At 42.7% G+C, this 26011-nt stretch overlaps 1 protein-coding gene across 2 annotated transcripts in view; it reads left to right on the top strand.

Annotated features, from left to right (window-relative positions):
- The window catches only part of wdr36 (WD repeat domain 36), a 163939-nt gene that overhangs the window by 22867 nt on the left and 115061 nt on the right, over nt 1–26011 (top strand). For both annotated transcript variants that reach the window (XM_085987389.1, XM_085987381.1), the window contains exons 4-8: nt 5761–5878; nt 7088–7220; nt 9509–9563; nt 13022–13154; nt 17648–17823. In XM_085987389.1, the coding sequence (XP_085843515.1) occupies nt 5761–5878; nt 7088–7220; nt 9509–9563; nt 13022–13154; nt 17648–17823 (615 nt within the window). The remainder of the gene's footprint in view (nt 1–5760; nt 5879–7087; nt 7221–9508; nt 9564–13021; nt 13155–17647; nt 17824–26011) is intronic.

Raw genomic sequence — 26011 nt, 5'->3', positions numbered from 1 at the left:
TCCACTTGGAGAGGCAAGGATTAATCGAGGATAGTCAGCATAGCTTTGTCAGGGGGAGATCATGTCTAACCAATTTGATTGAATTTTTCAAGGGGGTGAGTAGGTGTGTGGATGAGGGTAATGCAGTTGATGTAGTCTGCATGGACTTCAGTAAGGCTTTTGACAAAGTCCCGCATGGGAGACTGGTCAAGAAGGTAAAAGCCCATGGGATCCAGGGCAATTTGGCGCATTGGAACCAAAATTGGCTTAGTGGCAGGAGGCAGAGGGTGATGGTCGAAGGTTGTTTTCGTGACTGGAAACCTGTGTCCAGTGGTGTACCACCGGGATCGGTGCTGGGTCCCTTGCTGTTTGTAGTGTACATTAATGATTTAGATATGAATGTAGGAGGTATGATCAGTAAGTTCGCAGATGACACGAAAATTGATGGAGTGCTAAATAGCGAGGAGGGAAGCCTCGGGATACAGGACGATATAGACGGGTTGGTCAGATGGGCAGAACAGTGGCAAATGGAATTTAACCCTGAAAAGTGTGAGGTGATGCATTTTGGGAGGACTAACAAGGCAAGGGAATACACAATGACTGGTAGGACCCTAGGAAGGACAGAGGATCAGAGGAACCTTGGTGTGCATGTGCGTAGATCCCTCAAGGCAGCAGGACAGGCAGATAAGGTGGTTAAGAAGGCATATGGGATACTTGCCTTCATTAGCCGAGGCATAGAAGTTAAGAGCAGGGAGGTTATGATGGAGCTGTACAAAACGCTAGTTAGGTCACAGCTGGAATATTGTGTGCAGCTCTGGTTGCCACACTATAGGAAGGATGTGATTGTATTGGAGAAGGTGCAGATGAGATTCACCAGGATGTTACCTGGGCTGAAGCGTTTCAGCTATGAAGAGAGACTGGACAGGCTGGGGTTGTTCTCCTTGGAGCAGAGAAGGCTGAGGGGGGACCTGATTGAGGTGTACAAAATTATGAGGGGCATAGATAGGGTAGATAGAAAGGAACTTTTCCCCTTAGTAGAGGGGTCAATAACCAGGGGGCATAGTTTCAAGGTAAGGGCAGGAGGTTTAGAGGGGATTTGAGGAAAAACTTTTTCACCCAGAGGGTGGTTGGAATCTGGAACTCACTGCCTGAAAGGGTGGTAGAGGCAGGAACCCTCTCAAAATTCAAGCAGCATTTAGATGAGCACTTGAAACGCCATAGCATACTGACCAAGTGCTGGAAAATGGGATTAGAATAGGCAGGGCTTGATGGCTGGCGCAGACACGATGGGCCGAAGGGCCTCTTTCTGTTCTGTATAACTCCATGACCTCTGGTGTCCCCCAAGGATCTATCCTTGGTCTGTCTTATTTCTGATCTACTTGCTGCCCCTCGGTGACATCACCCAGCAACACAATGTGAGTTTTCACATGTATGCTGATGGTACCCAGCTCTACCTCCTCAACCCCTCCCCCATCTCTATGATGTCAGACTGCCAGCACTGGATGAGTAGAAATTTTCTCCAATTAAATGTTGGGAAGACCGAAACTATTGTCTTTGGTTCGCGCCACAAACTTTGTTCTCTTTCCACTGATTCTATCTCTCGCCCCAGCAGCTGTCTAAGGCTGACCAAGTCTGGTCGCAATCTTGGTGTCGTATTTCATCACGAATTGAGCGTTCTACCTCATATCCATTCTATCAGTAAGATCGCCCACTTCCACCTTTGTAGTATCGCCTGTCTCCGCTCTTACCTCAGCTTATCTGCTGCCGAAATCCTCATCCATGCCTTTATCACCTCTAGACTTGACTATTCCAAGACACTCCTGTCCGGCCTCCCTAGTTCTACCCTCCATAAACTTGAGGCCATTCAAAACGCTTTTCTCTCTTTTCTCCCCCCCCTCCCCCCCCCCCCCCCCGCCCCCAAATGTGCTGACTCGCACCAAGTCCCGCTCACCCATCTCCCTTGTGCTTGCTGACCTACATTGGCTCCCAGTTAAGCGCTGCCTTGATTTTAAAATTCTCATACTTGTTTTCAAATCCCTCCATGGCCTCACCCCTCCTAATCTCTAATTTCCTCCAGCCCTATAATTCCCCATGATCTCTGCGCTGCGCCTATTCTGTTCTTTTTGATCATCTCGAATTTTAAATGCTTCACCGTTGGCTGTTGTACCTTCAGCTGTCTAGGTCCTAAGCTCTGGAATTCCCTCCCTAAACTCCTCCGCCTCTCTTTCCTCCTTTAAGACGCTTCTTAAAACCTACCTTTTCGACCAAGCTTTTGGCCATCTGCCCTAGCATCTCCTTAGGTGGCTTGTTGTCATTTTTTTTTTGATAACCATCCTGTGCAGCGCCTTGGGACATTTTATTACATCAAAGGCACTATATAAATATAAGTTGTTATTCATCCATGGTGTCTCATTAGTGTTTAGTTTGTTCTTGTTTTTAGTAGAATATATTTTTCCTGGACTCTTCTGAACACTGTTTTAAATATTTCTCATTGCTGTTCTACGTCATTGTTTGCCAATATTGTTGTCCAATTTATTTTCCCAAGTTCTATTCTCGGCCCCTCAATCAGCTTTTCTCCAATCTATTACCCTGGGCTTTGTCATGCTTATGTCTTTCTCAGTTATTATCCTAAACCATATTTTATTACGGCCACTATTGCCTAGATGTTTCCCTACTTTTACTTACCTGCTCTTTTTCATTCAGCATTACTTGATCCAATAGCGAATCCTCCCTTTTTGGGCTTCTTACATACTGGGTTAGAAAGGAGTCCTGTTCGCATTGTAGGACCTCCATTCCCTTATCCCCTTTACCTACCCCTTCTGGCCAATTAATTTTGGGGTAGTTGACATCTCCCATGATTATTCTGTTTTTTTTACTGATTTCCCTAATGTGCTTGCCTATTTCTTCCTCCACCTCCCTTCCACTATTAGGCCTGTAGACTACCCCTATTAGCGTGATTGATCCTTTTTTATCTTTTATCTTTATCCACATGGTATCTATTTCTGTCTTGCTGATGGCTGCGTTACTTTTTTCTACTGCCATTATGTTATCTCTGTTATATCATGGCATAGTTTAGAAATGTTTAGGACAACAGATTAAATTAGTTCTTTTTGGTAGTCCTAATTTAAATGTAAAACCTACCACATTTATGGACTTGCTTTTAGTTTGTCGTAAGAACATAAGAAATAGGAGCAGGAGTTCTCGAGCCTGCTCTGCTATTCAGTAAGATCATGGCTGATCTGATCTTGGCCTCAACTCCACTTTCTAGCCCGCTCCCCATAACCCTTGAGTTCCCCTGTTTTTCAAAAATCTGTCTATCCCTGTCTTAAATATATTCACTGACTCAGCCTCCACAGCTCTCTGGGGTAGAGACTTCCAAAGATTCAGGACCCCCTGAGAAGAAATTCCTCCTCATCTCTGTTTTAAATGGGCGACCCCTTATTCTGAAACTGTGCCTGTAGTTCTAGATTCCCCCATGAGGGGAAACATCCTTCCTGCATCTACCCTGTCAAGCCCCCTCAGAATCTTACATGTTTCAATAAGATCACCTCTCATTCTTCTGAACTCCAATGAGTATAAGCCCAACCTGCTCAACCTTTCCTCATTAGACAACCCCTTCAACTCAGGAATCAACCTAGCGAACCTTCTCTGAACTGCCTCCAATGCAAGTACAGGAAACTTTGGTTTATCTGGAGGTTAACTGTCCGGAATGCTCGAGCCACCGGCAAAAATCAGGAGCCATTTCGTTAGGTTTTTTTTTTCTTTTCGTTGCTTTTTTTTCACCAGTCAGGCTCTGCAAGATCTCGCTGAAGCTGTTGCTAAGCTACAGAGTCGCTTGCAAGGTACAGCCGACTGTTTAGAAGCTGTTGCTAAGCAACAGGGTTTGTTGCCAGATACGGAGCTCAAACTCTCCGTATGTTTCAACATTAGCGCTGGTTTGTCCGGCAGTTTTGATGGGACGGCAACAGCTTGGTCCCGTCAGTGCCGGATAGCACAAAGTTTCCTGTATATCCTTCCTTAAATAAGGAGACCAAAACTGTATGCAGTACTCCAGGTGTGGTCTCAACGCCCTGTACAGTTGTAGCAAGACTTCCCTACTTTTATACTCCAGCCCCCTTGCAATAAAGGCCAATATTCTGTTTGCCTTCCTAATTACTTGCTGTACCTGCATGTTAACTTTGTGTTTCATGTACGAGGACACCCAGATCCCTCTGTACCTCAGCATTCTGTGGTCTCTCTCCATTTAAATAATATTTGGCTCTTTTATTCTTCCTACCAAAGTGGATAACCTCACATTTTCCCACAATATACTCCATCTGCCAAATTTTTGCCCACTCACTTAACCTATCTATATCCCTTTGCAGACTCTTTGTGTCCTCCTCACAACTTGCTTTCCCACCTATCTTTGTATCGTCAGCAAATTTGGCAACAGTACACTCGGTCCCTTCATCCAAGTAATTAATATAGATTGTAAATAGTTGAGGCCTCAGCACTGATCCCTGTGGCACCCCAGTAGTTACAGTTTGCCAACCTGCAAATGACCCATTTATTCCGACTCTCTGTTTTCTGTCAGTTAGCCAATCCTCTATCCAGTCTAATATATTACCCCTAACACTGAGCTCTTATCTTGTGCAGTAACCTTTTATGCGGCACCTTATCGAATGCCTTCTGGAAATCCAAATACACTACATCTACTGGTTCCCCTTTATCCACCCTGCTCATTACATCCTCAAAGAACTCTAGTAAATTTGTCAAACACAATTTCTTTTGCATACTATCAAGCAGAGTCAACATGGTTTTATTATGATTTTCTAAATGTCCTGCTATTACTTCCTTAATAATGGATTCCAGCATTTTCTGACTGACAGATGTTAGGCTAACTGGCCTATAGTTTCCTGCTTTCTGTCTCCCTCCTTTCTTGAATAGGGGAGAAATATTTGCGGTTTTCCAATCCGCTGGGACCTCTCCAGAATCTAGGGAATTTTGGTAGATTACAACCAACGCATCCATTATCTCTGCAGCCACTTCTTTTAAAACCCTAGGATGCAGGCCATCAGGTCCAGGGGACTTGTCCGCCTTTAGTCCCCTTAGTTTGCCTAGTACTTGATGTGGAATTTGATCGTTGTCCTTCGTCTTAAACTCACTAACCTTCAGCTCTCATGATAAGACTGTACGACTTGTTAAACTTAAGTGCTACTGTTGATTTTTTGGTAAAGTATAGTTCCATGAGTCGGATTGCTCCCCAATACCGTGCCCAAGTAGCCATTGTTCATGTGATCCTCAACAGTGAATGTCAACAAGCTACTTGAGCCAAGCCTAATCCTGTCCAGTCTGACATCAATAACATGTAATTCCAGCAGCAGCTGGTCTGTATGGCTCTGCTACTGCCATAACCAGCTAAGCAGTAGGTTTGTCTAAATTATTTTGTTTCTATTGCCGTATGACAATACTGAAAGAAAGGAAATGTAGGAGTAGAGAAGTAGCAGTTTTCCATCCAATAAATCTTAAAATATTTTTGGCAACAGTTGAAAATTTCTTAATTTTAATATTTGGTGAATAAAACTTACAACATTTTGTCAGTAAAAACATACACAATTTGACTCCTTGCGATTCTGTAATATATATACTAAATTTCCCCCTTGATCATCCAGGGTAATCTCTTTTTCAGTATAATTCATTCATTTAACTTGTTAATATAATACTTGAAACTTTTTTTAGTTTAGCAACAAGTGCTTGTTTTCTTTAATAACCTGACAATTGACTTTTTTCCCTTCATTTTAGATTGTGCATACATATAAAGGACATAATGCAGAGGTCCACCTCCTGTTGCCCTTTGGTGATCATATGATCTCAGTGGATCGAGATAACACACTTATCATTTGGGATGTGCAATCAGAGGGTGAGTTTATAAGATTACGTAATGTACTTGCTGCAGTACTACTACTAGAATTCTTTCATCTCTTCAACCACTACTTCCTTTCCTACATTTTCAGGAATGTCATTTGGAAGTATTGAGATTAGCAATTTAATCTGAGCATAAGGTAACACTTGTACACCATCTATCAGTTTATGTTTTCAATGCTTTTTGATTCTTTAATTCTGTCCCCTCATTTCTGAAATTGGTGACTCATTCTGGGTTGCTATGTCATCGAGCCTTCTGATACCTCATCCAAATGGCCATTCTTTGTGTGTCTAGAGATTTGGTACACTATTCTACTATGGGGCATTGTAGCCAAGCCTGATCTTGTTCTACATATACATACTGGATAGTAATTGGAAGCACTGGTTGAGTTTTCTCCCTGCCCCACCCATAGCCCATAAACACCAAAACCAATTGTAATGTCCTACTGCTACTCTAGATGTGATAATTGGATTTAGCCCAATGAATGTTTGAACCTGGAACCTTCCTGATCTGTGTGGTTCAGTATTATGGTGCATTTAACCTCTCAGCCACCTGGAATTCAGTGTTTAGTGTCTGTGCATTGTAACATTTTATCACACACCAGTAAGATGTGCATCACTGCTGGAATGCACAACACGGATAACACAATCCTAGAATATAATAAAATACAATAAACATGACCAGTTTCATGATGTAATTCAGTTCTGGGTTCAGTATGGCAGGGTTGGCAAGTAAATGCAAGTACAGGAAACTTTGGTTTATCCGGAGGTTAACTGTCCAGAATGCTCGAGCCACCGGCAAAAATCAGGAGCCGTTTCGTTAGGTTTTTTTTTCTTTTCGTTGCTTTTTTTCCACCAGTCAGGCTCTGCAAGGTCTCGCTGAAGCTGTTGCTAAGCTACAGAGACGCTTGCAAGGTACGGCTGACTGTTTAGAAGCTGTAAGCAACAGGGTTTGTTGCCAGATACGGAGCTCAAAATTTCCGTATGTTTCAACATTAGCGCTGGTTTGTCCGGCAGTTTTGATGGGACGGCAACAGCTCGGTCCCGTCGGTGCCGGATAGCACAAAGTTTCCTGTACCTCTAATTTTTACGAAGTTTTTAAAAAAAGTACATTTGCTGTTATAAAAATACCACTAGTTAACTGGAACTAGAATATTCCTTTAAGTTATTTGATGCTTTTGTCTAACCCTTGATTATTTATTTGCAGAAGAGTATCTTCAACTGAACTTTGATAAAATCACGTTTACAGTTTCTGCCCTTTTGCACCCAAGTACCTATATCAACAAAATTCTTCTTGGAAGCCAGCAAGGGAGTCTTCAGCTGTGGAACATCAAGTCCAAGTCAGTTCAGCTTTAATTTTTTATAAAATTGTTGAAGTATTAAGGTTTTCAGGTAAAGTTGCTGCTCCCATAATTTTTCATATAATTCAGTTACAGCTAAAACCCATTTAAAGTCAAAAAATAAATTTCATCCAACCATTTTACCTTCATTATTCCTGATGGCCAGTGAAAGTTGGGATTTCAAAGACTAGAGAATCATGCTATAGCTCCAATATACTACATTATGTCCTGTTTTATTTAAGGTCATAGTGCTATTCTGTATTGCTTGTGCATAGGATTTGCATTTTATTGTACTGATTTCTGTTCTTTGCTCCTGTTTCCTGTTGGTTACTGAGAAAATTGTAGCGCTCTGCAACTTTAATGCACTTGATAGGTAGTTTTATTATTTGTAAAAGTACCACCAAATCTCACTGGAATTATGTACTGCATTATTTACGAATAACTGTTTTGTAGGAGTATACAGTTTTTATTTCAAATTGAAGGGAAACCTTGTATCTCCTTGTGCCTTTGTTAGCTTTTTGTCTCCATTTTGATGCGGTAGGACTAAAGTTAGAAGCTGATGGTCTCCTGATTCACCTGCTTAGGTGCCAAGGTCAGTCTCTTTCCCCCAGAGGGATTGAAAGTTAGAAGCGAGGGGTGATTAGTGTTGCTTGTGTGCAATCACCACCTCCAAGTTCCCCTCCCAAGTCACACACCATCCTGACTTGGAAGTATATTGCCGTTCCTTCATCGTCATTGGGTCAAGCTCCTGGAACTCCCTCCCTAACGGCACTGTGGGAGTACCTTCACCACACGGTCTGCAGTGGTTCAAGGCGGCGGCTCACCACCACTTTTTCGAGGGCAACTAGGGATGGGCAATAAATGCTGGCCTTGCCAGTGACGCCCACATCCCATGAACGAATAATTTAAAAAAACCTCCCCCAAATGAACTACCTTTGGTTCCTTCCATTTCCTTATCTGCATTTCTAATTTGTTCTTGACGTGGATGTTGTTGGCACCATTTATTGCCCATCGCTATATGCCCTGCGAAGCTGGTGGTGGGCCTTCTGCTTAAACCACTGCAGTCCTGATGGTGCTTGTGCGTCCACAGTGCCCCCTTGGCGACATCATCCGCAGGCACGGTGCCAGCTTTTACGTGAACACTGATATCCAACTCTACCCCTTGACCTCTCCGCTACCTCTAGTTTTGGATGTGTCACAACTTCCTCCAGCTCAACGTCAGAAAGACCAAAGCTATCATCTTCAGCCCCCACCACAAGCTCCACTTCTTTGCCACTGACTCCATGGCCAGTCCCTCAGGCTGAACCAGACTGATTGCCGTCTTGGTGTCCTGTTTGTCCCTCAGCTGAGCTTTAAACCCAACACACGTGGCTGAAAGGATGGTGTAGAAGGGAGGGTTTCAGATTACTGGGACACTGCGACCACTTTTGGGGTCAGGGAAGGCTAAACAGATAGACTGGCCTTCACCTAAACTGGAGAGTTTTAGTGGATTTAATATAAGTAAGGAAAACAAATGATAATAGCGAAAATACTGATATTTGTCAGAGATTGTATAGATTATTTGCTTCTCTATTAAAAAGTGGCATTGTGTGGATTTGTGCCACATGAGACCTATTGGTTCAATTGGAATGAATAGAGATTGGCAGTAGGAAATTAAATTGGTTAAGATTCTAGATGTTCTGGTTTTAAAACTTTTTCACAAATCCAGCTGTACATTCTAATAAGTATTGTTTGACTACACGAGTTTCACATCATGACAAAGTAAAGTTTACAGTGAATTTGATGACCAGTTCATGTTGTATAGAAAGCATGTAACAGCTTTATGAAAGGAAACTTTTTCTAATAAAAGTAAGCTGTTAGGCCAGAAGTATGTAACAATAAATGTCTTATCTGACCAAATGAACTTTACTATGTTGATCCTTATTTAGCAAATGACCCTTTTTTTGAAATGCATAACTTTTGTTGGACTTGACAACTAGCTACTTGGAAAATTCTGTTGTTATGGGTGTGGTTTCCAGAAATGTTTGATTTACTTTCCTCCAACATGAGAAATCTTCGTGTAGTAATTGTTTAGTCATATTCATAGTGAATATGTAACATAAGTGATTCATATTGGAGTTATTTTTGTTACTTATTAATATACTTGATAGTAACAACTATTCATGTTTCCAAAGTAGCTGAGTCATTTCCTTAACTGAACAGCAAAGATATGAGAATTCGGCCATTAACATTGAGTACTTTTTAACTCTCCAATATTATGACTGCTTTTTCTTTTGATCCTGTTCCAGCAAACTTTTATATACGTTTCAAGGTTGGGGCTCAGGAGTATCTGTGCTTCAGCAGGTCAGTGCAGTGTTTTGTTGTAATGTGCTACTGGTGAGTTTATTAAATATAATAATTTAATTATCTATTTGAAAATTTTATGGTTTCACTTTCCAGTTAAAAAAAAATTGCATAAACAGTCCTTAACATTTAAGTGACTCATTACAACATTTTCAAAAATGCTATGAAAGAGTTGGCGCTGTAAATTTCAGAATCTCTTTCCTAGAATCATACAGCACAGAGAGGCCATTCACCCCATTGTGCCTGTGCCAGCTCTTTAAAAGAGCTATTCAATCAGTCCCACTCATTCCCCTGCTTTTTCCCATAGCCCTGCATATTTTTTCCTTTTCAAGTATTTATCTGATTTCCTTTTGAAAGGTACTGTTGAATCTGCTTCCACCACTCTTTCAGGTAGTGCATTACAGATCATAACCACTCGCTGCATTAAAAAAAAATCCTCATCTCCCCGCTGGTTCTTTTGCCAATTATCTTAAATCTGTGTCCTTTGGTTACTGTGCCCCCCCCCCCGCTGCCACTGGAAACAGTTTCTCCTTATTTGCTCTATCAAAACCCTTCATAATATTGAGCACCTCTATTAAATCTCCCCTTAACCTTCTCTGCTCTAAGGAGAACAATCCCAGCTTCTCCAGTCTCTCCACATAACTGAAGACCCTCATCTCTGGTATCATTCTAGTAAATCTCCTCTGCACCCTCTCCCAGGCCTTTACTTCTTTCCTTAAGTGTAGTGCCCATAATTGAACATAATACTCCAGCTGAGGCCTAACCAGTGATTTATAAAGGTTTAGCATAATTTTCATGGTTTTTTACTCTCTGCCACAATTTATAAAGCCAAGCACCCTATATGCTTTTTTAATTGCCGTATCAACTTGTGTTGTGATTTGTGTATGTGAAACCCCAGGTTGCTCTGTTCCTGCGTCCCCTTTAAAATTGTACCATTTAGTTTATGTTGCCATTCAACAACAACAACAACTTGTATTTATATACCGCCTTTAACGTAGTAAAACGTCCCAAGGCGCTGCACAGATGTATTTTAAGGCAAAAAATTTGACACTGATCCAGATAAGGGCAAATTAGGGCAGGTGACCAAAAGCTTGGTCAAAGAGGTAGGTTTTAAGGAGTGTCTTAAAGGAGGAAAGAGAGGTAGCGAGGCGAACAGGTTTAGGCAGGGAATTCCAGAGCTTAGGGCCTAGGCAACAGAAGGCACGGCCACCAAAGGTTGAGCGATTATAATCAGGGATGCTCGAGGGCAGAATTAGAGGAGCGCAGATATCTTGGGGGTGGGGGGGGCTGAAGGAGATTAGAGATAGGAAGGGGTGAGGCCATGGAGGGATTTGAAAACAAGGATGAGAATTTTGAAATCGAGGTGCTGCTTAACTGAGAGCCAATGTAGGTCAACGAGCACAGGGGTGATGGGCGAACAGGACTTGGTGCGAGTTAGGACACGGGCAGCCGAGTTTTGGATCATCTCAGGTTTACGTAGGCTAGAATGTGGGCGGCCAGCCAGGGAGTGCGTTGGAATAGTCAAGCTTAGAGGTAACAAAGGCATGGATGAGGGTTTCAACAGCTGATGAGCTGAGATAAGGACGGAGCCAGGTGATGTTACGGAGGTGGAAATAGGTGGTCTTAGTTATGCTGTGGATATGTGGTCGGAAGCTCATTTCAGGGTCAACTATGACACTAAGGTTACGAACAATGTGGTTCAGACTCACAGATGTTAGGGAGAGGGATGGAGTCAGTGGTTAAGGAATGGAGTTGTGGCGGGGACAGAAAACAATGGCATCGGTCTCCCCAATATTTAATTGGAGAAAATTTTTGCTCATCCAGAACTGTATGTTGGACAAGCAGTCTGACAATTTAGACACCGTGGAGGGGTCGAGGGAAGAGGTAGTGAGGTAGAGCTGGGTGTCATCAGCGTACATGTGGAAACTGACGCTGTGTTTTTGGATGATGTCACCAAGGGGCAACTCCTCATTCTTCCTTCCAAAATTGCATCACACTTTCACTCCATGCCCGCTCTTTTTATCTATATACAGGAAACTTTGTGCTATCCGGCACCCACGGGACCGAGCTGCTGCCATTGCCTAAAAAGTGCCGTACTCTGCAGAGTTAATGTTGAGAGATACGGAGATTCTTATCTCTGTATTTGACAACAAACACTGTTGCTTAGCAACAGCTTCTAAACACTCGGGTGTGGCCCTAAAGCTCTGTAGCTGAAGCTGTTGCTATAGCTACAGACCTTGCACAGCTTGACTGTTCAAACAAAGCAACAAAAAAAAAAAAACGGCGGCTGATTTTTGCCGGTGGCTCCAGATTGCCGGATAGCTCACCTCCGGATAGCACAAAGTTTCCTGTAAATTCAAACAATTGGCAGCTTTTGAATTATTCAACCTTTTATGAGAGTGATCATATTATCCAACACTGAATTGTTGCTGGAATGATGACCTAAACTATCTTGTAGGCTGCTATGACTCTGCCAGTTCCAGTCTGAGACTGTTTAAAGTAGGCAGAGATAGCAGATCCAAGATTTATTGTCAGAGATCCACTCACTTCTGTGTAAATACTATTTACATTTTAATACTGGGTTGAAGCAGAGTCAATTTATGATTGTCCTAACATGAACTCTACATCTACCACACCACTGCTTATTTCATTTATGGAGCACTAAATTCCTCCTTCCACTTCCCTGACAAAAATCAAGTGGTGTTCATAGCTCAACCCATGATGTGAATGCAATGCAAATGCAGTGTTGTATCTTGGAGGTAATTGCATAATAGCATAAAGGTGTAGGTACTCTATGCTATTTAAATGGAAAGAATCTGACCCAGTTTTACAGCACTTTCATTTTTACATTAAAAATATTTACACCGTTGCTTTAAACTGCCAGGGGTCATGATCAATGTTGCTTATTCTAATAGAAAAGCAGTGAATTTCCCCATTCTTTTTCCCTACATTTTTCATGGTAGGTTTCTTGCATATTCAACAAAGTTTATAGCTAGAGTGAGTCCAAATTAAATTGTTACTTTGTGAGTATACAGGAAGTTAACCAATAATTAAAATGTTTGATTTGAATTTTATAGTAACATGGTTCCTTGATTTAATGTATAATTTAAAAGAAAACCGCATTAATTTGGGAAAGTGAGCTTAAAAAAAAAGGTACTTCCTGCTAAAATACTGGCACTTCATCTGTAAATGAGTTAGTACTTGCGGAATAGAATTCTATAATCAAGGCCACTGATTTGTGACTTTCAAGAGAAATGGACACAATTGTGGAGTATGATCCTCAAAACACCAATTAAAAAATGTCATGTTCTAAGGGAATTTGATTTACTAAATTACTGTAAATCAGTGGTCATATTTATAATCGTATTAGATTTCAATTTTTTTGGTGGTAAAGGTACAATGGTTGTTGCACAAACATTTTAATTTCCATTTTTATTGGGTTTTATTCTATTGTTTAGGCCCCAGCTGTGGATGTAGTTGCTGTAGGCCTCGCATCTGGTCAGATAATTATTCATAATCTGAAATATGATGAAATGTTGATGAAATTTCAACAAGACTGGGGACCAATCACAGCAATATCATTTCGCACAGGTAATCTGGTTATATCAGTGTCAATTATGTCAAAGGAATTTAAGATGGAAATGAAAGCTTTAGTCATATTGTGTATTAAGTTAAGATTTACGAATCTGAAATCTTTGAAATACAACTAAAGTATCACTGTTTAAATACAGGGCCTTGTCATGATTTTTGTACCACAGCAACCAATTCTGCCCCTTATTGATTGGTTTGATTAGTTTCATTGTATGAAGTAAAACTTTGATTATACAAACTGCTATTGACTGTTTAAAAAATTTAAGCCTAATATGTTCATCTTTCAATTATTGAGATATTGCAAAACAAAGAATGATATAGTCATAGTTATACAGCACAGAAAGAGACCCTTCGGCCCATCGTGTCCACGCCGGCCATCAAGCCCTGTCTATTCTAATCCCATTTTCCAGCACTTGGTCAGTATGCTATGGCGTTTCAAGTGCTCATCTAAATGCTGCTTGAATGTTGTGAGGGTTCCTGCCTCTACCACCTTTCAGGCAGTGAGTTCCAGATTCCAACCACCCTCTGGGTGAAAAAGTTTTTCTTCAAATCCCCTCTAAACCTCCTGCCCCTTACCTTGAAACTATGCCCCCTGGTTATTGACCCCTCTACTAAGGGGAAAAGTTCCTTTCTATCTACCCTATCTATGCCCCTCATAATTTTGTACACCTCAATCAGGTCCCCCCTCAGCCTTCTCTGCTCTAAGGAAAACAACCCCAGCCTGTCCAGTCTCTCTTCATAGCTGAAGCGCTCCAGCCCAGCTAACACCCTGGTGAATCTCCTCTGCACCCTCTCCAATACAATCACATCCTTCCTATAATGTGACGACCAGAACTGCACACAATATTCCAGCTGTGACCTAACTAGCATTTTGTACAGCTCAAATCAAATCAAATCAAATCAACTTTTATTGTCATTGTTAGTGCACAAGTGCAGTACAACGAAATGTAGGCTTGCGGCTCCCGAGAGTGTACAATTTGGATTAGAACACTTAAACATTTCAACATACATTTGTACATATATATTAACATAAATATGACCATAATAAAGTGCATCGGCAGATGTGCAACCTCCCTGCACTTATATTCTATGCCTCGGCTAATGAAGGCAAGTATCCCATATGCCTTTTTAACCACCTTATCTACCTGTCCTGCTGCCTTCAGGGATCTATGTACATGCACACCAAGGTCCCTCTGATCCTCTGTCCTTCCTAGGGTCCTACCATTCATTGTGTATTCCCTTGTCTTGTTAGCCCTCCCAAAATGCATCATGGTTAGACATGATCTCCCCCAGACAAAGCCATGCTGACTATCCTTGCCTCTCCCAAGTGGAGACTAATTCTGTCCCTCAGAATTTTTTCCAATAATTTCCCAACCACTGATGTTAGGCTTACTGGCCTGTAATTCCCTGGTTTATCCCTACTACCCTTCTTGAATAATGGTACTATGTTAGCTGTTCTCCAGTCCTTTGGCACCTCCCCTGTGGCCAGAGAGGTTCTGAAAATTTATGTCAGAGCCCCTGCAATCTTCTCCCTTGCCTCACACAGCAGCCTGGGATACATCTCGTCTGGGCCTGGGGATTTATCCACTTTTAAGCCTGCTAAAACCGCTAGTACCTCCTCCCTCTCAATACTAATTTGTTCAAGTATATTACAATCCCCCTGCCTGATTTCTATGCCTACATCATCCTTCTCCATAGTGAACACAGATGCAAAATATTCATTTAAAACCTCACCTACATCTTCCGGCTCTACACACAGATTGCCACTTTGGTCCCTACTCTTTTCCTGGTTATCCTCTTGCCCTTAACATACTTATAAAACACCATGGGATTTTCCTTTATTTTGCCTGCCAGTGTTTTTTCATGCCCCCTCTTTGCTCTCCTAGTTTCTTTTTTAAGTAACCCCCTGCACTTTCTATACTCCTCTAGGGCTTCCACTGTTTTTAGTCCTTTGTATCTGCCAAAAGCCTCACTTTTTTTCCTAATCCATTCTTGTATATCCCTTGACATCCAGGATTCCCTGGGCTTGTTGGTCCCACCCTTGACCTTTACGGGAACATGTTGGCGTTGTACTCTCTCTTTCCTTTCTGAAAGACTCCCACTGCTCTGATGTGGATTTTCCTACAAGTAGCTGATCCCAGTCCACTTTGGCCAGATCCTGCCATATCATATTAAAATCGGCCTTCCCCCAATTTAGAACCTTTATTTCCGGTCGATCTTGTCCTTTTCCATGACTACCTTAAATCTCACCGAATTATGGTCACTGTCACCAAAATGCTCTCCTACTGACACTTCTACCACTTGCCTGGCTACATTCCCTAGAATTGGGTCCAGTACCACCCCCTCTCAGAGTTATACAGCACAGAAAGAGGCCCTTCGGCCCATCGCGTCCACGCCAGCCATCAAGCCCTGTCTAATCTAATCCCATTTTCCAGCATTTGGTCCGTAGCCTTGTATGCTATGGCATTTCAAGTGCTCGTCCAAATGCTTCTTGAATGTTGAGGGTTCCTGCCTCTACCACCCTTTCAGGCAGTGAGTTCCAGATTCCAACCACTCTCTGGGTTAAAAAGTTCTTCCTCAAATCCCCTCTAAACCTCATGCCCTTTACCTTGAATCTATGCCCCCTTGTTATTGACCCCTCTACTAGGGGAAAAAGTTCCTTTCTATCTACCCTATCTATGCCCCTCTAATTTTGTACACCTCAATCAGGTCCCCCCTCAGCCTTCCCTGCTCCAAGGAAAACAACCCCAGCCTGTCCCGTCTTTCTTCATAGCTGAAGCGCTCCAGCCCAGGTAACATCCTGGTGAATCTCCTTTGCACCCTCTCCAAAGCAATCACATCCTTCCTATAGTGTGGCGACCAGAGCTGCACACAGTATTCCAGCTGTGGCCTAACCAGCGTTTTGTACAGCTCCATCATAACCTCCCTGCTCTTGCCTCCATTAGCAGAGGCATAGAATATAAGTATCCCATATGCCTTTTTAACCACCTTATCCACCTGTTCTGCTGCCTTTGCGCCTCACCGCAGCCTGGGATACATCTCGTCCGGGCCTGGGGATTTATCCACTTTTAAGCCTGCTAAAACCGCTAGTACCTCCTCCCTCTTGATGCTAATATGTTCAAGTATATCACAGTCCCCCTGCCCGATTTCTATGTCTACATCGTCCTTCTCCATAGTGAACACAGATGCAAAAAATTCATTTAAAACCCCACCTACATCTTCTGGCTCTACACACAGCTTGCCACTTTGGTCCCTAATGGGCCCTACTCTTTCCCTAGTTATCCTCTTGCCCTTAATATACTTATAAAACACCTTAGGATTTTTCTTTATTTTGCTCGCCAGTGTTATTTCATGGCCCCCTCCTCGCTCTCCTAATTTCTTTTTAAGTATCCCCCTGCACTTTTTATACTCCTCAGGCTTCCTCTGTCTTTAGTCCCTTGTATCTGCCAAAAGCCCCCTTTTTTTCCTAATCCATTCTCGTATATCCCTTGACATCCAAGGTTCCCTGGGCTTGTTGGTCCCACCCTTGACCTTTACGGGAACATGTTGCCATTGTACTCTCTCAATTTCCTTTCTGAAAGACTCCCATTGCTCCGATGTGGATTTTCCTACAAGTAGCTGATCCTAGTCCACTTTGGCCAGATCCTACCTTATCATATTAAAATCGGCCTTTCCCCAATTTAGAACCTTTATTTCCGGTCCATCTCTGTCCTTTTCCATGACTACCTTAAATCTCACCGAATTATGGTCACTGTCACCAAAGTGCTCACCTACTAACACTTCTACCACTTGCCTGGCCACATTCCCTAGAATTAGGTCCAGTACTGCCCCCTCTCTTGTAGGACTTTCTACATGCTGGCTCAAAAAGCTCTCCTGGATGCACTTTAAGAATTCTGCACCCTCTAAGCCTTTCACACTCTGACTATCCCAGTTAATATTGGGGAAGTTGAAATCCCCTACTATTATTACCCTATTATTTCTACACTTCTCTGAGATTTGCTTACATATCTGTTCCTCTATCTCCCCCTGACTGTTTGGGGGCCTATAGTACACTCTCAGTAAAGTGCTTGCCCCCTTTTTGTTTTTAAGCTCTACCCATATGGTCTCATTAGAGGAACCTGCTAAGATATCATCCCTCTTTACAGCAGTAATTGACTCCTTGATTAATATTGCGACACCCCCTCCTCTTTTACACCCCCCTCTGTCTCGCCTGAAGTTTCTATACCCTGGAATATTGAGCTGCCAGTCCTGCCCCTCCCTCAACCATGTCTCTGTGATAGCAACAATATCATACTCCCATGTGTTCATCAACACCTTCAATTCATCTGCCTTACTCGCAAGTTAACAGTAGTTTTAGAAAACTCCTATCTATTATAATGTCTGTTTTATCAGGGACACATCAAAGTACACTCCTTGTAAATTGCTTTGCACAGAATAGTTATTTGAACAATCCTTGTACGGGTACAACATTATTTCACGTTTTACTTTTTAAGATGGTTATCCAGTGATGGCTGCTGGGAGTCCTGTGGGTCATGTTGGACTATGGGATTTGGAGGAGAAGAAACTGATTGATCAAATGAGGGAAACTCATACAACAGCGGTTTCAGGACTAACATTTGTTCATGGAGAACCACTTCTCATTACCACTGGTGAAGACAATGCAATCCGGGTATGATGCAAGTGTTGTTAATGGCATCAGATTAGTGCATGTTTAGAATTTATTGTTTCCTAAGGAAACTGGGTTAAGAAAAATCTGTCAATAGGTAATACTATGGTGATGTTCTTGGTGTCTGTGCAATAATTACTGATAGTGCTGTTCACATTATGTGCTGCAGTGCTACTTTCTGTTAGTCACGTTAGTTGTTTGCAGGAGCTGCCAGTTTGCCATGGATTCTCTCCCAGAGGAAAAACATGAAAATTACAGTAAGCAAGTAACATTAAGGTTGTGTTACAAAGAAAATTTGCTCAGGGCAGTAAAACGCTCTGGGGTTAAGGTGACTGTTGTGGTTCATGAAGCTCTCTCAACCATTTGGTGTTACTATCTTATAATGTACTGCAGTCTGCAAGTTGTTATTTTTGAAATGTGATTCTGCAGACAGTCTCTCTGCTCCTGACTGCCTCTAACTCTGATAGACCTATCAGATGACCAATCATACTGACTCGTGTCAAGTTAAATAAGGATTGCATTTTTAGATTGGCAGTTTTGTATTATTAGTGGTATGCTTGTGCAATATAGAACCAGGATTGGACTAATAAGGCTACAGTTCTCAATACAGTGAGCTTCTGGTTTCAACCATGCTATTGGAGGAGGCACTGCGTGGAGCCCAGACAGTTTCTGAGAGAGAGTAAGGCGCACCCTGGTTTTACATATCCTCTACTGCCTAGCTGTTGGCCTTTTATTTGTTAACTAGTCCACATAATTGCGATCAATCAATCATGGTAAGACGATATGCTCCCAAGTAAAGTTCATTTATTCAAAGTATAATACCTTAAACAAGGTTAACTGCTTACAACCAAGCAAGCTTAGTCAAGGAAATAATAAATCCAAAGTTGTGTTATAATATGCTGCCTTAGAAACCCTCGTTGCTTACAAACTTCTTAAATGTTCATTAATGGCATATCTACCATGACATGATCACGCCTTGTTCACATGCAACCTGGTGTACATTTTGCAGATACAGTGTGCATGATGCAATGGTCCATTGATATGGGTGAAGCTGTCCTTCAACCATCTTGTTATCCACTTTCCTACTTGCTAAAGTAAGCAAGTTCCTCTTTTTCCTTTTCCGAGGTCTCCATACCATTAAGTTTTTACAAGGTTACTAACGGGCAGTACCATGTATGGATGTTTTCAGGGCTCACCGAATGATAAGAATGGCAGGTGGTATCTACCTACCTTAAGGGCACCAGAATGATGATTCTTCAAACAGAGAGTGGAAATCTTCTGCCTGCATTTGTGTGCTGTTTCTTTTTACTTTATTGGAGTCGGCATTCTACATTTTAATCCATGTCAACTAACCCATTCACCACGATACTTCAGCCATTGCTTTGTTTAACCATTCCCTCACCTCCACCTTTGATGCCCTTGTCCCCAACAAAGCTTTACTCTCTCCCATCCTGGTCATTCTTCCTGCTGCTGCCCCCATATTCAGTCCTTCACTTCCAAGGGGTGTAGACTTGAGCATATTGGCACACAAATGGTTTAGTCATTCATCACTAGACCTGGCTGGACCACATCAAGGGCCATCAGGCCTTATTCCCCTCTGCCATGCCCACCCACTGCTACAGGATCATCCTGGAGAGCAAAGATTACCCTAGGCATCTTTTCTTCACTACAAGCCTTCTGCTTAAACCCCTCTCCCTGCCTGCTCCAGCATCACTTCCAACAGCAATTGTGAAGAGCTCATGGACTTTTTTGTCATTAAGATTGAGACCATCATTCAGTTGCCTCTGCTATTTCTCCTTTCCCCTTGCTCACCAAGACAAACCTGCTTCTCTCTAGTTTTTCTCGTATCTACCCTCATGCGCTCACTGAGCTTGTCTTGTCCATGAGACTCTCTTTCCCCCCCACCCCCCCCCCCCCGTCTCCCATGACCCCATTCCCACTAAACTGACTGCCCAACTTCCCTTTATGCCCCCATGCTAGCTGACATTGTAAATGGCTCCTTCTCCTCCTCCAGTACTGTTCAACTCCCTTTCAAAACCGCCATCATCATTGATCTTTCTCAAAAAGTCCACTCTCAACCCCTCTGTCTCTACAAACTGCTGCTTTATTGCCAATCCCCATTTCCTCTTCCTTGAATGCGTTATTTCCCCCCCCCCCCCCCCAAATCTTGCCAATCTTTCCTTGTCTGAATTTCTTCAGTCAGATTTCCACTCCCACCTCAGAATTGAAATAGCCTTAACCAAAGTCACAAATGGCACCTTCTGCGATTGTCACCATGCTGCATTATCCCTCCTCAACCTCTCTGCAGCCTTTGACACGGTGGACAACAGCATCCTCATCTAACACCGTTCTCCATTGTCCAGCTTGGTGGGACTGCCCTTGCTTGGTTCTAGTCTTGCCTATCTGATTATAGCCAGAATCTCTCAAACCATGCCCTCTTTTCCCAACTCTGTACCCCTGGAATCCCCTGGGGCAGGAGTGGGGGGGGGGAGGGGGTTTGTTTCATGCTATCCTTTGGTGATATCATCTGCATGCATGGAGTCAGCTACCACGTGTATGCTGATGACATCCAGCTCTATCTGACCACCAACTCTCCTGGCCTTCCACTGCGCCTCTTTTGTCAGATTTATTTGTTCGATATGAGTCTCAATTTGCTCCCATTAAACATCGTGAAGACCAACAGAAGTCATCGTCTTCGGCAACCTTCGTGTTCTATTAGAATCATAGAGTTATACAGCACAGAAAGCGGCCCTTTGGCCCATCGTGTCCACGCCGGCCATCAAGCCCTATCTGCTCTAATCCCATTTTCCAGCACTTGGTCCGTAGCCTTGTATGCTATGGCGTTTCAAGTGCTCATCTAAATGCTTAAATGTTGAGGGTTCCTGCCTCTACCACCCTTTCAGGCAGGGAGTTCCAGATTCCAACCACCCTCTGGGTGAAAAAGTTTTTCCTCAAATCCCCTCTAAACCTCCTGCCCTTACCTTGAAACTATACCCCCTGGTTATTGACCCTATTCTTGATTCCACTCTGAGCTTAACTTCTGACCCCATATCCTGTCCATCACAAAGACTGCCTACTTCCACCTCCGTAGCATCCTCTGCCTCAGCGCATCTGCTGCTGAAATCTTCATCCATATTTCTATCACCGCCAGCCTTGACTATTCAAATGCTCCCCTGGTCTGCCTCCTATTTTCCACCCTCCATATACATTAGCTCATCCGAAGCTCTGCTAGCTGTATGCTATCCTGCTCACCCTTCACCATTGTCCTTCCTGACCTACATTGTATCACATTTAAAATTCTCAGCCTTGTGCATAAATCCCTTTGTGGCATCTGCTCTTCCTACCTCTGCAATCTGTCCCTGCAGTACACCCCACCCCTCTGGAACTCTCTCTTCCTTTGATACTTCTTGTGCGCTCCTACTCCCTTCGCCCCACCATTGGCCTTCAATCTCCTATGACCCGTGCTCGGGAATTGCCTTGCTAAACCTCACTTCGCCACCTCCTTTTGAGACCCTCCTTAAAACCCACCTTTTTGACCTAGCTTCTGGTTACCCCATCTAATTAATTCTTTACCTCCGCATCCATCTTTTTAATTATGTCTCTGTGAAGCCCATGGGACACTTTTCTACATTAAATGCACAATATTAATGCAAGTAGTTTTTGTTCTAGCAGGCTAGTTTAAGGTTGCATCGATGAAGTCCTAAAAGGAGGTTTTTTGTCACATCTTTGCCCAGAATATGACAGGACCTAAAGTAGGGCAAATTGTAAAAATAGTTTTGAAAAAATGTAATTAACGTTTTGGTCTGAACACATTTTATTGGTATCATCGTATTGATTTTTTTTTGTTCATGAGATGTGGGCGTGGCTGCCAAGGCCAGCATTTATTGCCCATCCCTAATTGCTCTTGAGAAGGTGGTGGTGAGCCACCTTCTTGAACCGCTGCAGTCTGTGTGGTGAAGGTACTCCCACAGTGCTGTTAGGGAGGGAGTTCCAGGATTTTGACCTAGCGATGATGAAGGAATGCCGATCTACTTCCAAGTCAGGATGGTATGAGATTTGGAGGTGGTGGTATTCCCATGCACCTGCTTGTCCCTTGTCCTTCTAGGTGGAAGAGGTCGCGGGTTTGGGAGGTGCTGCCGAAGGAGCCTTGGCGAGTTGCTGCAGTGCATCTTGTAGATGGTACACACTGCAGTCATGGTACGCTAGTGGTGGAGGGAGTGAATGTTTAAGGTAGTGGGTGGGTTGCCAATCAATTGGGCTGCTTTGTCCTGGATGGTGTCGAGCTTCTTGAGTGTTGTTGGAGCTGCACTCATCCAGGCAAGTGGAGAGTATTCCATCACACTACTTACTTGTGCCTTGTAGATGGTGGAACGGTTTTGGGAAGTCAGGAGGTGAGACACTCGCCGTGGAATATCTAGCCTCTGACCTGCTCTTGTTCACAGTATTTATATGGTTGGTCTAGTTAAGTTTCTGGTCAATGGTGACCCCCAGGATGTTGATGGTGCGGGATTCGGCGATGGTAATGCCATTGAATGTCAACGGGTGGTGGTTAGGCTCTCACTTGTTGGAGATGGTCATTGCTTGGCACTTGTGTGGTTCGAATGTTACCTGCCACTTATTAGTCCAAGCCTGAATGTTGTCCAGGTCTTGTTGCATGCGGGCATGGACAGCTTCATTATCTGAGGAGTTGTGAATGACACGGAACATTGTGCAGTCATCAGCGAACATCACCATTTCTGACCTTATGTTGGAGGGAAGGTCATTGATGAAGCAACTGAAAATGGTTGAGCCTAGGACATTGCCCTGAGGAACTCCTGCAGCGAAGTCCTGGGGCTGTGATGATTGACTTCCAACCACCACAACCATCTTCCTTTGTGCTAGGTATGACTCCAGCCAGTGGAGAGTTTTCCTCCTGATTCCCATTGACTTCAGTTTTACTAGGGCTCCTTGATGTCAAGGGCAGTCACTCTCATCTCACCTCTGGAATTCAGCTCCTTTGTCCATGTTTGGACCAAGGCTGTAATGAGGTCGGGAGCCGAGTGGTCTTGGCGGAACCCAAACTGGGCATCGGTGAGTAAGTGCCACTTGATAGCACTATCGATGACACCTTCCATCACTTTGCTGATGATTGAGAGTGGCCAGATTGGATTTGTCCTGCTTTTTATGGACATGACATACCTGGGCAGTTTTCCACATTGTCGGATATATGTCAGTGTTGTAGCTGTACTGGTACAGCTTGGCTAGAGGCGCGGCTAGTTCTTGAGCACAAGTCTTCAACACGACAGCTGGCATGTTGACGGGGCCCATAGCCTTTGCTGTATCCAGTGCGCTCAGCCGTTTCTTGATATCACCTAGGTGTGACAGATGGCAAATACATTGATGATAACTCCTTTACAATTGTGCCAACTGTAACTTGTATAGCATGGAGGGATTCATTGATATCAATTTTAAAACTAAATTTAAACTCTACTGACCCAGTAGACATTGATTTGTGTACCCAGCTGTTTCTCTTCCTTCATTTACCCCAAAATTACTATATAATGCTGCTGCTTTGGCAAACATCTGCAAATTCAGTGATAATGCACTATGACCAATGCAAAATTGCTGTATTTTTAAAATAAACTATGAATAGGTGCCAACATTTACGTGCGGCTGACTAATAGCTTTATTTAAATTTTAGTATGATTTCATGGATCTAGTGAAGTGACTCATGAATTCACTAGGTAGTAATTCTTTATCATAAGAGCATAAGAAATAGGAGTAGGCCATTTGGCCCCTCAAGCCTGCTCCGCCATTCAATAAGATCATGACTGATCTAACCTTGGCCTCAACTCTGCTTTTCTGTATGTTCCCCATAACCCTTGACTCCCTTGTAGTTCAAAAATCTGTCTATCTCAGCCTTAAATATATTCAATGCCTCAGCCTCCACAGCTCTGAGGTAGAGAATTCCAAAGATTCACAACCCTCCGAGAGAAGAAATTCCTCATCTCCTTATTTTGAAACTATGCCCCCTCTCGGCATCTACTCTGTCAAGCCCCCTCAGAATCTTGTATGTTTCAATAAGATCACAGCTCATCTTCTAAACTCCAATGAGTATAGGCCCAACCTTTCCTCATAAGACAACCCCTTCATCCCAGGAATCAACCTAGTGAACCTTCTCTGAACTGCCTCATTAAATAAGGAGACCAAAATTGTACACAGTGCTCCAGGTGTGGTTTCACCAATGTCCTGTACAGTTGTAGCAAGACTTCCCTACTTTTATACTCCATCCCCCTTGCAATAAAGGCCAATATTCCATTTGTTTTCCTAATTACTTGCTGTATCTGCATGCTAACTTGTTGTGTTTTGTGTACGAGGACATCCAGATCCCTCTGTACTGCAGCATTCTGTAGTCTCTTCCCCATTTAAATAATATTTTGCTTTTCTATTCTTCCTACCAAAGTGGATAACCTCATATTTTCCCACATTATACTCCATCTGCCAAATTTTTGCCCACTCACATAACCTATCTATATCCCTTTGCAGACCCTGTGTCCTCCTCTTGCTTTCCCACCTATCTTTGTATCATTAGCAAATTTGGCTACAGTACACTTGGTCCCTTCATCCAAGCCACTAATATAGATTGTAAATAGTTGAGGCCCCAGCACTGATCCCTGTGACACCCCACTAGTTACAGTTTTCCAACCTGAAAATGACCCATTTATCCCGACTCTCTGTTTTCTGTTAGTTAGCCAATCCTCTATCCATGCTAATATATTACCCCCAACGCCATGAGCTCTTATCTTGTGCAGTAGCCTTTTATGTGGCACCTTATCGAATGCCTTTTGGAAGTCCAAATACATTGCATCTACTGGTTCCCCTTTATCCACCCTGCTCATTACATCCTCAAAGAATGCTAATACATTTGTCAAACATGATTTCCCTTTCATACAATCAAGCAGAGTCAACATGGTTTTATTATGATTCTCTCAATGTCCTGCTACTATTTCCTTAATAATGGATACCAGCATTTTCCCAATGACAGATGTTAGGCTAACTGGCCTATAGTTTCCTACTTTCTGTCTCCCTCCTTTCTTGAATAGGGGCGTTACATTTGCGGTTTTCCAATCCGCTGGGACCTTTCCACAATCTAGGAAATTTTGGAAGATTACAACCAATGCATCCACTATCTCTGCAGCCACTTCTTTTAAGACTAGGATGTAGGCCATCAGGTCATGGGGACTTGGCAAACTAATGGGACTAAAGGCTGACTAGTATTTTTTCTCTAGTGATAATGATTGTTTTAAGTTCCTCCCTCCCGTTTGCCCCTTGATTTTCCACTATTATTGGGATGCTTTTAGTGTCTTCTACCATGAAGACAGATACAAAATATTTGTTCAAAGTCTCTGCCAGTTCCTTGTTTCCCATTAGTATTTCCCCAGTCTCATCCTCTAAGGGACCAATGTTTATTTTAGCTACTCTCTTTCCTTTTTATATGCTTGTAGAAGCTCTTACTGTCTGTTTTTATATTTCTTGCTAGTTTACTCTCAATCTATTTTCTCCCTCTTTATTTTTTTTTACTCATCCTTTGCAAGTTGCTAAAAATTTCCCAATCTTCTGGCCTACCACTAATCTTCGCAACATTGTATGCCTTTTCTTTCAATTTAATACCCTCCTTAACTTCCTAAGTTAACCACGGATGGTTCATCCTTCTCGTAGAGTCTTTCTCACTGGAATATGTTTATTGAGAGTTATGAAATATCTCCTTAAAGTCTGCCACTGCTTATCTACCATCTTACCTTTTTAATCTATTTTCCTAGTCCACTTTAGCCGACTCTGTCTTCATACCCTTGTAATTGCCTTTATTTAAGTTTAAGACGCTAGTTTCAGACTGAAGTTTCTCACCCTCAAACTGAATGTGAAATTTTTTTCATGTTATGATCACTCTTCTCTAGAGGATCCTTTACTATGAGATCATTCATTAATCCTGTCTCATTACACATTAGCAGATCTAAAATAGCTTGTTCCTGGTTGGTTCCAAAACGTATTGTTCTAAGAAACTGTCCTGAATATACTCTATGAACTTGTCCTCAAGGCTACCTTTGCCAATTTGATTTGTCCAATCTATATGAAGATTAAAATCGCCCACGATTATTGCAGTACCTTTCTTACAAGCCCCCATTATTTCTTGATTTATACTCTGTTCTACAGT

This window comes from Somniosus microcephalus, chromosome 1 (genome assembly GCF_052327205.1).
Source record: "Somniosus microcephalus isolate GS21.2 chromosome 1, FLI_Smic_1.0, whole genome shotgun sequence".
Classification (NCBI taxonomy): Eukaryota; Metazoa; Chordata; class Chondrichthyes; order Squaliformes; family Somniosidae; genus Somniosus; species Somniosus microcephalus.
Note: the sequence above shows the minus strand (reverse complement) of the source record. Positions and strands in the feature narration are given on the sequence as shown.